Here is a 12131-nt window from a genome sequence, read left to right on the forward strand (position 1 = left end):
CCCATTCCTTCTCTCCCGAGATGCTGCCTCTCCCGCTGAGTTACTCCAGCATTTTGCGTCTACCTGCTTTATTTATCCTAGTTCACACTCCCTCCTCATCCATTTAGAATTACTTTAAATTCTGAGCCAGCTGCTTCAGATTATTGAAGGAACGATGTGTCTAGATGCCTCTTACTCTTACAAGTGTGATGACAAGGGGTATGTGAGGCAACCAGACATTAAACCCCGCCTAGAGTCATACAGTACGGTAACAGGCCCTTAGGCCCACTTGTCCATGCTGACAAAGATGCCCCTTCTAAGCCCAGTCCCATTTGCCCGTATGTGGTCCATATCTCGACTACCTCCGTCAGCAGCTCATTCCATGTACCCAACACCCTTGGCATATTACAGCTTCCCTGTCTATAATACACCTGCTAACTCCAGAAATGAAACATAGACCAGTAAAGCACAGGAACAGGCCCTTTGGCCCACAATGTCCGTGCCAAACACTATGCCAAGTTAAACTAACCTCCTTCACCTGCACATAATATCCATGTCGCTCCATTCCTTGCATATCCTGGCATTTAGAAGGATGAGAGGGGATCTTATCGAAACATATTAGATTATTAAGGGGTTGGACACGTTAGAGGCAGGAAACATGTTCCCAATGTTGGGGGAGTCCAGAACCAGGGGCCACAGTTTAAGAATAAGGGGTAGGCCATTTAGAACAGAGATGAGGAGAAACGTTTTCAGTCAGACAGTTGTGAATCTGTGGAATTCTCTGCCTCAGAAGGCAGTGGAGGCCAGTTCCCTGAATGCTTTCAAGAGAGAGCTAGATAGAGCTCTTAAGGGTAGCGGAGTCAGGGAGTATCGGGAGAAGGCAGGAACGGGGTACTGATTGAGAATGATCAGCTATGATCACATTGAATGGCGGTGCTGGCTCGAAGGGCCGAATGGTCTATTGTCTATTGTCTATATCCATGTGCCTATTCAAAAGTCTCTTGAACCCCACTATCGTACTTGACTCCACAACCATTGCGTTCCAGGTATCCATCATTCCCTGCATTAAAAGAACTTGCCCTGCACGTCTCCTCTAAACTTTGCCCCTGATGTTTGACTGGAGAATGTGGGGAATGAAAGATTAATTACAAGGATACGAGTCCACACAGATCATCGATCAGCCGTTCACACATGTTCAATGTTATCCCACTTTCTCATCCACTCCCTGCACATTAGGGGCAATTAGCAGAGGCCAATTAACCTACAAATCCACACATCTTGGGGATGTGGGGGGAAACAGGAGCACCCGGAGAAAGTCCATGTGGTTACAGAGAGAACGTGCAACCTCCACACAGACAACAGCCGAGGTCAAGATTAAACCCACGTGTGTGGTGCCGTGAGACAGCAGATCTCCAAATAACCCAACACCCTGTCCTCCAAAGACGTGCAGGTATGTAGGCTGATTGGCTTGGTAAGTGCGAAAATTGTCCCTAGTGGGTATAGGATAGTGTTAATGTGCGGGAATCGCTGGTCAGCGCGAACCCGGTGGGCCGAAAGGGCCTGTTTCCACGCTGTATCTCTAAACCAAACTAAACTAAGCTAAATCTACCAGCTGTTCTACACCACCCTGGCCATGCTCTCATTTTGCGACTATCATCGGGAAGAAGGTACAGGAGCCTGAAAACCATGACCTCCAGGTTCAAGAACAGGCGCGTCCAAGCAACCATCAGGCTCTTGGGGGAGTTCGGAACAAGGGGCCACAGTTTAAGAATAAGGGGTAGGCCATTTAGGACTGAGATGAGGAAAAACATTTTCAGTCAGAGAGTTGTGAATCTGTGGAATTCTCTGCCTCAGAAGGCAGTGGAGGCCAATTCTCTGAATGCATTCAAGAGAGAGCTAGATAGAGCTCTTAAGGATAGCGGAGTCAGGGGGTATGGGGAGAAGGCAGGAACGGGGTACTGATTGAGAATGATCAGCCATGATCACTTTGAATGGTGGTGCTGGCTCGAAGGGCCGAATGGCCTCCTCCTGCACCTATTGTCTATTGTCTTGAACATGACCCAACACAACCATGCCAACCTTGACCTTCCATGGACTCTGTCTTTGGTTGCACTGTGGACTTCGATGTTTGTGTTACTATGGTTACCTAGTATTACCGTTATTAATTTATGGTATTTTTTAATCGTTATACATTATCTGTGTATTATTGCGTATGCGGGTTCGTTAAGCTCCAGCGAGTGAGAATTTAATTGTTCGGCGGCCGGTAATTATGACAATTAAACACGCCAAACTCTCGGCTTACAATTGCCAAAAATGCAGACACTAGGTAGTAAATAGGGCAACAACAGCCGATATTATGAGCTACATGGCCTCCCTCTGGTCTCTCTCAGATGGATAACGTAATCCAGTTACTAATGCCAGCAAATTAAGTTGCCATAAGGATTTTTAAAAAAGGCTTTCTGATCAGGACACACACTGATGTTTTTTTTCTCTTATAAGATCTCGTTGCTTCTAAATCCTTGTTACCACAATGTAATGGATGAAGCATCTGTGATTTGTAAACCAGACTGTCATAACAATTTATCAGAATTCCCTATCAGGGTTTGAATTATTAAGCAAGGAAGCAAATGTCATGTAAACAGAGGCCCAGTGACCTGCTATTCACCACAATAACATTACTCAGCTGGATCGTAAAACAATCAACGTACAACAGGACGACATATGTCTCCAAAACACTCCCTATTGTAAAGTACTGATGTGTTATTTGTGACTCCTGTCGTATACTGAAGCTCTCGGTAACTCCAGAATTATCCTCAGCATCAAAGATTTTCCCCCATCTTCTTTTCTCCTTTTAGAAGGATGAGAGGGGATCTTATCGAAACGTATAAGATTATTAAGGGGTTCGACACGTTAGAAGCAGGAAACATGTTCCCAATGTTGGGGGAGTCCAGAACCAGGGGCCACAGTTTAAGAATAAGGGGTAGGCCAATTAGAACGGAGATGAGGAAAAACTTTTTCAGTCAGAGTTGTGAATCTGTGGAATTCTCTGCCTCAGAAGGCAGTGGAGGCCAATTCTCTGAATGCATTCAAGAGAGAGCCAGATAGAACTGTTAAGGATAGCGGAGTCAGGGGGTATGGGGAGAAGGCAGGAACGGGGTACTGATTGAGAATGATCAGCCATGATCACATTGAATGGCGGTGCTGGCTCGAAGGGCCGAATGGCCTCCTCCTGCACCTATTGTCTATTGTCTATTGTTAGGTTTAGTTTATTGTCATGTGTACCAAAGTATAGTAAAAAGCCTTTTGTTACATGCCATCGAGTCAGCGGAAAGACTATAAATGATCACAATTGAGCCGTCCACAGTGAACAGATACAGGATAAAAGGAATAATGTTTTACCTGGAATACGTTTCATGATAATTCCACCCCATGATAATGCCACACAATCTAACATTTCCTCAAATAGCTTCCTCAAAAAACATTTCCTCAAATAGCTTCTTCGAAAGTGGTTATTGAAGGATGACATGCAGCCCATCGAAACAGGCTGAAGGAACTGATGGAGCAGCAGGAATAATGAGGAAGGCACGTGGCTGTGGTAGTGAGTCTGAGTCAGAGTATGGACGTCGCCCCCACCCTCTTTCCCTGCGCTCACGTTTCTCCCACCAACCCCTCCCCTCCTTTTAAACTTAAAAATGTGAATAACTTAAAAAATATAACACTGATTTCAATAAAACTACTTGCATTATCACTAAAGTGACAATGGTGAGTAAGGTGGGCTTAAAATTGTCGCGCTATCGTGTACCGTTTTGGCTGAAGTTCAGTGACAAACAAGATAACGGTACGGTAGCGTAGCGGTAGAGTTGCTGCTTTACAGCGAATGCAGCGCCGGAGACTCAGGTTCGATCCTGACTATGGGTGCTGTACTGTAAGGAGTTTGTACGTTCTCCCCGTGACCTGCGTGGGTTTTCTCCGAGATCTTCGGTTTCCTCCCACACTCCAAAGAAGTACAGGTATGTAGGTAAATTGGCTGGGTAAATGTAAAAATTGTCCCTAGTGTGTAGGATAGTGTTAATAGTGTTAGTATGCGGGGATCGCTTGGCGGCGCGGACTTGGTGGGCCGAAAAGGCCTGTTTCCGCGCTGTATATATATGATATGATATGATAACAAACTAGAGTTTTAGTATATAGATGTGCGGGGACCGCTGGTCAGTGTGGACTCGGTGGGCCGAAGGGCCTGTTTCCTCGCTGTATCTCTAAACTAAACTGAAAAACTTTTACCTCCAGCGTTTGTCACTTACTTCACCCATCTACCCATCAGCCCCCACCCTCCTCATCTGTATCCACCTATCACTTTGCCAGGCTTTATCGTCCCCCCTCCCCATCCCTAATTTCCAGCCTCCGCCCACCTCCCCCTGCTCCAATCAGTCTGAAGAAAGTTCTCGACCCAAAATGTCATCTGTCCATTTCCCTCCACATACGCTGTCTGACCCGTTGAGTTCCTCCAGCACTTTGTGTTTAGTACACAGAACAGAATAGTTAATTAAGTGTAGAAATGTCACATATGCTGTTTGAATTATAAAAGTAGATCTGAGCATCTTATGCGCCAACCCTGTATTTTGGCTCAATCTGCCCAGTTCAACTGATCAATGCAGGTTGATAACGGGATGAACACCGACCACTTGCATTGTGTAGATTATGTGAGCATCTGGTCTGTTCCTGGCCATTACTCTCTATAATGACTATAAATAGAACAGACAGTGTAGTTCTTGCATAACCTGACTAATTATGAATGACATGCAGTTTAGTTTAGTTTGGAGAGACAGCGTGGAAATAGGCTCGTCATGCTGATCATCGGTCACCCGTTCGCACTAGTTCTATCCACTTTCACATCCACTGCCAGCACTAGGGACAATTTGCAGAGGACAATTAACCCGCACGTCTTTGGGATGTGGGAGGAAACTCGAGCACCCGGAGAAACCCACGCGGTCCCAGGGAGAACGTATAAACTGCACTCAGACGGCACCCGAGGTCAGGATCGAACCTGGGTCTCCGGTGCTGTGAGGCAGTGGTTCTACCAGCTGCATCACTGTGCTGCCCTAATTTAGATGACAGAATAAATTATCCCTGCATTATTGTATAAATATATTCCAGTTTCCAAGTCACGACATGCTATTTCACATCATCCAGAGCACTCATGTGCAGTAAGCCCTCATTGTACAGGCCCTCATTGTACAAGCCCTCATTGTACAAGCCCTCATTGTAGGCTGAGCAAGTACTAGGAGAAGTCAGTACAAGCAGAAGACAGTACAAGTCTGAAGAAGGGTCTCGACCCAGAGATGCTGCCTGTCCCGCTGAGTTACTCCAGCGTTTTGTGTCCACCTTCGATTTAAACCAGCGTCTGCAGTTCTTTCCTACACACTGAGCAAGTACTACACTGACAGAGGTGCCTTTTTTCAGCTGAAACATTAAAGCAAGGCTAGTGTAGGATGGCAGGGCAAGAAAGGCATTGGCAGCCCGGCATGGCAGTGACGTTCGGTAGATTTGTTCACCGTAACCGAAATCTGTAATAAACCGCTCCATAAAAGCAAGGGTTTAATGTACATGTCTTTCTCCCGATTTGTGCTGGAAACTCACAATGTTACTGTGCGGCGCTGACTCGAAGGGCCGAATGGCCAATTGTCTGTTGTCTATTGACCGTGAACTCAGTTCAGTTTGGTTCATTGTCACGTGCACTGAGGTACAGCGAAAAGCTTTTGTTGCGTGCTTACCAGTCAGCGGAAAGACAATGCACGTTACAATCGAGCCATTTAGTGTATAGAAAAATTGGAGTCAATGGTGGGGAGTCTGGTGTGTGTGATAGGCTGGGCTACATCTACAACCAACTATCCGCAAACCGACAGTATGGTTTCTGAAATATATCTGTGGAAGTTTGTGTGTCGCTGGTGAAGTACAAGTTTGAGGTGAGAAGGAGGAGGATTAAAGGGGATCTGATGGGTAAATGTTTTATACATGGTATGTGTATATATATATATATATATATATATGTTCTATATATATGTTCTATATATATGAACATATATATACCCCAGGTCTACCCCAATGACGTGTCTGCCTAGCCTTTCTCAACATCGGATGAGCATAGGTGAGTGCATAAGCCTCCCATCACCACCGGGAGCAAATTGACATTTGGCACTTTGGATTTCTAACATCTTGTCCTGTGTATTTGGAAACATTTACCCTGGAATCATCCAGTGACTGCCGTGAATAGAATGGCTGACAACAAGGGAAAGACCTTGTGACTGCTGGAAAGACAGCTGACAGGAGGAAATAGACCCCACCTGGGGCAGGCATGGGCTAGCTCCCCATGTCAGCAGGATCCAATACTAATCAGTATTTTGGATTCACCCGCCTATTGCTACGAAAAGAATTAAAGAAAGAATACCCCTAGAGTCTGCGAGAGTGGGGGCGGAAGAAGACTCATTGACGGATAATACAGCCATAGACCTAGGAGTGGAAAAGACCATGAGCAATACATGCACTCACCAAGAACCATGCGCACAATCAGCATCCGAGAAGAGGCTTCAGGTCTGCCCCTGCAGCTGGATGAAAATAACATCTTCAAAGGGCTTGAAAATACATCAAGGAAAGAAAGGGTGCTTGAGGGAGGGAAAACAGGGACCTCGCATTGATAAGTACTTCCTGAGAAGTCAATCAAGTCAGTCGAATGAAGTCCAGCGACTGGAGTCTCACCAAAGTTCGCAGGACATCAGCCCCCCTGATGAAGGAAACTCAAGCACAGTTAAGCAGACAGAGGAAAATATGGAGCCCATCCAGCCAAGAAAACCAGCAATGGAAAAAAAGATCAGCGGAAGAAAACCCCGCGTGAAATGGCCTGGAGCCTCGGAGAAGAAAGAATGGGAGACCATAAATGCAAATCTGACCAATATCCTACAGGGTGTAAGGGGTACAGTCGAAAAAAAGCTTGATAAGATGGGGGACATTATCTATGGCTATGGAACAGAGCGATATGGGGTAAGGGAGGAAAAGGAAAGGGCACCAGCTTTGGAAAGCAAGTCCAGACGGCAAAAGGAGATGGAATGCCTAATCCGGGAGAGAAGGCAGCTCAAGAAGCAGTGGAGGAAGGCTTCTGATAGTGAGAAGGAGGGCATCAACATTCTCCAGGGAAACATCAAAAGCCGTTTAGCAACCCTGAGACGAGCAGAATACCTGCAGAAGTCACGAAAAAAGAAAGAACGAACGAGATCACGCTTCTTCAAGGACTCCTATAAGTTCGTAAAATCACTTTTCATCAAAGAAAAGGGAGGAAACCTGAAAACATCAAGGCAGGAGCTAGACGAGCATCTGAAAAGAATACATGCTGATGACAAAAGACACCTGAAGACAGCTATTCCATCGGACATTCCACCAATTGAACAACCAGAGCACCAGATGGACATTAGTCCTCCAAAGTGGAGGGAGGTGAAACAGACAGTAAAGCGGGTAAGAGCATCTTCAGCCCCAGGGCCAAATGGGGTTCCGTATCGACTCTACAAGAGTGCTCCTGATGTTCTTCGCTTCCTGTGGAGGCTAATGAGAGTGGCTTGGGAGAAGAGAATTATATCCAAAGCATGGCGCAGGGCAGGTGGAGTCCTGATTCCGAAAGAGAAGGAATCCACAGATATCAGCCAATTCCGCCCTATCAGTCTCCTCAATGTAGAGGGTAAAATCTTCTTCAGCATCATAGCTCAGAGGATGACCAGCTATTTAGAGAGAAACAACCTTGTGGATACAACAGTCCAAAAAGCAGGCATCCCAGGGTTCTCTGGATGTCTCGAACATACCAGCATGATTTGGCACCAAATCCAGACTGCAAGAAAAGAAAACAAGAGATCTGCATGTCGTTTTCCTTGACCGTGCCAATGCGTTCGGAACTGTCCCACAGTTTCCTGTGGGCATCCTTTGACTTCTTCAGGATACCAGAGACCATCGCAAGCCTTGTCAAGGCTTATTTTCAGGATCTGCAGCTGTGTTTCACCACGCCAGACTTTACCACCACATGGCACTGCATGGAGATTGGCATAATGGCAGGGTGTACCATCTCCCCATTGATTTTTACAATGGCCATGGAAGTCATCATAAGGGCCTCCAAGTGGGTGGTGGGAGGCGAGCGGCTGATGTCTGGAGTCCGTCTACCACCCATCAGGGCCTACATGGATGACATGACAATCATAACAACAACAGCACCTTGCACCAGGCGCCTTTTAGGGAAGCTTCAAGAGAACATCACTGGGGTTAGAATGAAATTTAAGCCATCCAAATCAAGAAGCATTTCTATAATCAAAGGCAAACTGACGGATCAAAGGTTTTTCATTGATCAAGAACCAATCCCAACTGTGTCAGAGAAGCCAATCAAAAGTCTGGGGAGATGGTAGGACTCTAAACTGAAGGACACTGATCAAGCAAATGAGCTGAGGCAAGAAATCATCAAAGGTCTAGCGAACATCGACCGATCCATGTTGCCTGGAAAGCTGAAAATCTGGTGCCTGCAGTTTGGGTTACTACCTCGCCTTATGTGGCCACTAACCATGTATGACATCACCCTCACAAGAGTTGAGAAGATGGAAACAACAATCAGCTCTTTTGTGAGAAAGTGGTTAGGTGTTCCTCGATGCCTGAGCAGCGTAGGCTTGTACGGTCAGGAGGTACTTCAGCTGCCTCTCCCTAGCCTCACAGAGGAGTTCAAGTGCACTGAAGTCAGACTAGAGATGACCCTGGCAGAATCGAGGGACACTGTCATCCGAGCTGCTGCCCCAACCCTGGCAACAGGAAAGAAGTGGACGGCTAAGAATGCGACACAGCAGGTAAAATCTGCTCTCCACCAAGGCGACATGATTGGGCAATTCCAACACGGACGAAGTGGCTTGGGGCTTGGCGAAAAGCGACCTTGCTGGAACAAGGCATCCTCACTGGAGCGCTGGAAGTTGGTCACAGCCGAAGTCCGCCGACAGGAGGAGTCAAGTAGGTGTGCCAAGGCTGTGTTGCAAGCTAAACAGGGCCAGTGGATGAGATGGGAGAGTGTGGAAAAGCGGAAGATCAGCTGGAAGGACATGTGGGAGATGGAGGCGAGCAGGATAAGCTTCCTCATTCGCGCAACCTATGATGTCCTTCCTAGCCCAAAAAATCTCAACCAATGGCTGGGCGAAGATCCATCACGCCCCCTGTGTTCAACACCAGCCACGCTTAAGCACATCCTCACTGGGTGTAAAGTAAGCCTGGAGACATAATCAAGTGCTCAAATGCCTGGCAGCGACTCTGGAAAGCAAAAGAACAACCAACAATGCCCTGCCACCCAGAACAACCAACCCAGTTTTGCCAATTGCCTTTGTTCGGGAGGGGGAACAAAAGCAACGGAAAATTCCACCAAGGACAAGGTTTGGACAGCTGGAGGCAGCCCGGGACTGGCAGATGCTGGTGGATGTGGACCAGCGGCTTACAGTTCCACCAGAGATAGCCATCACCAACTTGAGGCCTGATCTTGTCCTCTGGTCCAACTCTCAGCGCATGGTGTATTTTGTGGAGCTCACAGTCCCTTGGGAGGATGCTGTGCAGGAAGCCTTTGAAAGAAAGAAACTGCGCTACACAGACCTTGCAGCGGAGGCAGAACAGCAGGGCTGGAGAGCAAAGATCTGCCCGGTAGAAGTTGGATGTCGAGGATTTGTGGCAACATCTACCGTAAGACTGATGAAGGACCTGGGGATCAGCGGACAAGCCCTACGCCAGGCTATCAAGGAAACATCACAGGTGGCAGAGCGGAGTAGCCAGTGGCTCTGGCTGAAGAGGAAAGACCCCATCTGGTCTCCCAAATAAGCCGGCTGGGCAGATGCAGAGGGGGGTGGTTCTGGGACGCCAGAATGCACTGCTGAGCCTACTGGAGAAGTCGTGGGTCCAATCAGCGAAACATCGATGAAAGTAGATGCCCACTTGATAACCCCAATGACCTGTCTGCCTAGCCTTTCTCAACATCGGATGAGCATAGGTGAGTGCATAAGCCTCCCATCACCACCGGGAGCAAATTGACATTTGGCACTTTGGATTTCTAACATCTTGTCCTGTGTATTTGGAAACAATATGTGTATTTGTGAGTATGTGTGTACATATACACACACTGAACTTTTTTGTTCTCTCTCGTTTATTATATTGTTTACAGTGCACTATGTTTACATATTCTGTTGTGCCGCTACAAGTAAGAATTTAATTGTTCTATCTGGGACATATGACACTAAAACACTCTTGACTCTCTTGACTCTACATGGATATCTGGAATGATATGCCAGAGGAGATGGTGGTGGTGGTGGTGACAGAAACAGATTTTTAAAATTAAAAACACCTGGATAGGTATTTGAATGAGTGAAGGAAAAGAGGGAACACGAATTGGTATAGATAGGCAAGATGGTCGGCATGGACGCAGTGGGCCGAATGGCCCGTTTCTCTCCTGTGCAACCCTATAACAATACAAATTGAGTTGTTTTTTTGTTAAAATAGCGCGGGGAAAAAAAAAATCCTACATTAAATAAAGGTTAGGGTAATGGGGAATGGTGCTAAACACCTTTTAAAGTTGCCCACCTGCAAATTGTCAACAACAAAAAAGTCACAATTTAAATCGGATCTACTACACAAGACACACATCCATTCCTTTAAATTTACAAATTAAATCCTACCTTGCAAAATTGATCTTGCGAAATGTCACCATTTTTCCGGGAGGTGGGGAGTTTTTGTTCCACGCGAGCAGCATCGGTGGTCTGTGCGAGCTATCCCTTGTCCAACATGCCTGGTCAGAGAGGCGAGAACCAGAGGCTGGGGCGCTGTCTGATCCACCGCACCCAGGTCAGTGAGTTCGATACCGGCTCCTGCCTTCAGACACCCACCGCCGCTACTCCCCACTCCCGCCCGCAACCCTCGCCCCGGCAAATTTTAACCGTTTAAGACATTCTGTCGGAGCGACAAGAACAGCCATCTCCTTATCTTTGATTCGGAACACCAACGTGTTGACAAATGGCCCAGATTGCCGGCGCTTCGGAGCATCATCGCCTTTGTGTCAACGCTGTGGGGATGAAAATGTGAACACAAAAGTAACCAAATGACTAGAGGTAACAAAATCAACAAGGCTGTCCAGAAAATGTTGCATTCGCTTAAATGCCAATCTATTGCGAGACTCCCAGGATTTTTTTTGTGTGCACTTACCATTTACAAATATTGCAACAGTTTCCTGGAAAATGTTGCAAGGAAATCTGGTCACAGACACAATGGGATTCAGTCGCGTTTTTTGTATTTGGTTACATCCTCCAAGGGAACCCACTTGCTGTTTGTTTCAAAGAAGAAATCAGCACAATTCGATGTTAACCCTGAAGGTCTTGTGTGAATCTCGAGCCTGCGGGGACATCATTTCTTCCTGCGAATTTACATAACATAAATTACCAGTTCCTCAAACAGGAGCACAGTGGCGGCCGTGCAGAATAGGTCAGGGATAACGGTGGGACAGATTAATCGCATCAGACTTTCTGCCTTGCTTTTGTTGGGATACTTTCCGTTTCCTTCCTCTTAAATAAATAACAATGGCAGATTGAGTTTAAATGAGTTAATGGTTAATATCACAGTTACAGTAGTCAATTCATAGGTGGTACGAGAGGTAAGGTATATGATGAGTTTACCTTGTTTAGGTAATATTACCTATGTTTATTACCTTGTATATGTAATTATGTAATATGTAATATACCTTGTATATTGTATATTAATATGTAATTCACATATTACCTTGTTTAGGTAATATGTGAATTATTATTACCAAGGTTAAAGTTATTAACCATGTTCATAACAGACATGAAAAGAAGAGAATATGCGTGAAAACAGGTGTAACTGAATATGTGGCTCCTTCATGTTTTATTTATTCTTTACTATGTGTGTTGAAGACAATTTTTAAAAAGTAAGTAGAAAAAAAACCTAAAACTACACCTCGTCCGATGGCATTTCCATTTAAATACAGCTGCTGAGGAGCCCAGCCCTTTAAATTAAAACACTTGGATTGTTCCCACATTTTCAGTTTCAGTAATAATGGCAAATTGTTTGGTTGGATTTAAGACAAACCAAGAGCCGCA

The 12131-nt window shown here is 45.9% G+C and overlaps 1 protein-coding gene across 2 annotated transcripts in view; it reads right to left on the bottom strand.

Moving 5' to 3' along the window:
• The window catches only part of mmd2a (monocyte to macrophage differentiation-associated 2a), a 41017-nt gene extending 30111 nt beyond the window's left edge, over positions 1–10906 (bottom strand). The window contains exon 1 of one of the 2 annotated variants that reach the window (XM_078417628.1): positions 10698–10906. In XM_078417628.1, coding sequence (XP_078273754.1) covers positions 10698–10771 — 74 coding nt within the window. In that variant the 5' untranslated portion in view covers positions 10772–10906. Of the gene's footprint in view, positions 1–3378; positions 3489–10697 lie in introns of those variants that run through there. The other variant, XM_078417629.1, reaches the window with a different exon arrangement.
• Positions 10907–12131: the final 1225 nt, after the last annotated feature.

This window comes from Rhinoraja longicauda, chromosome 21, assembly GCF_053455715.1.
Source record: "Rhinoraja longicauda isolate Sanriku21f chromosome 21, sRhiLon1.1, whole genome shotgun sequence".
NCBI lineage: Eukaryota > Metazoa > Chordata > Chondrichthyes > Rajiformes > Arhynchobatidae > Rhinoraja > Rhinoraja longicauda.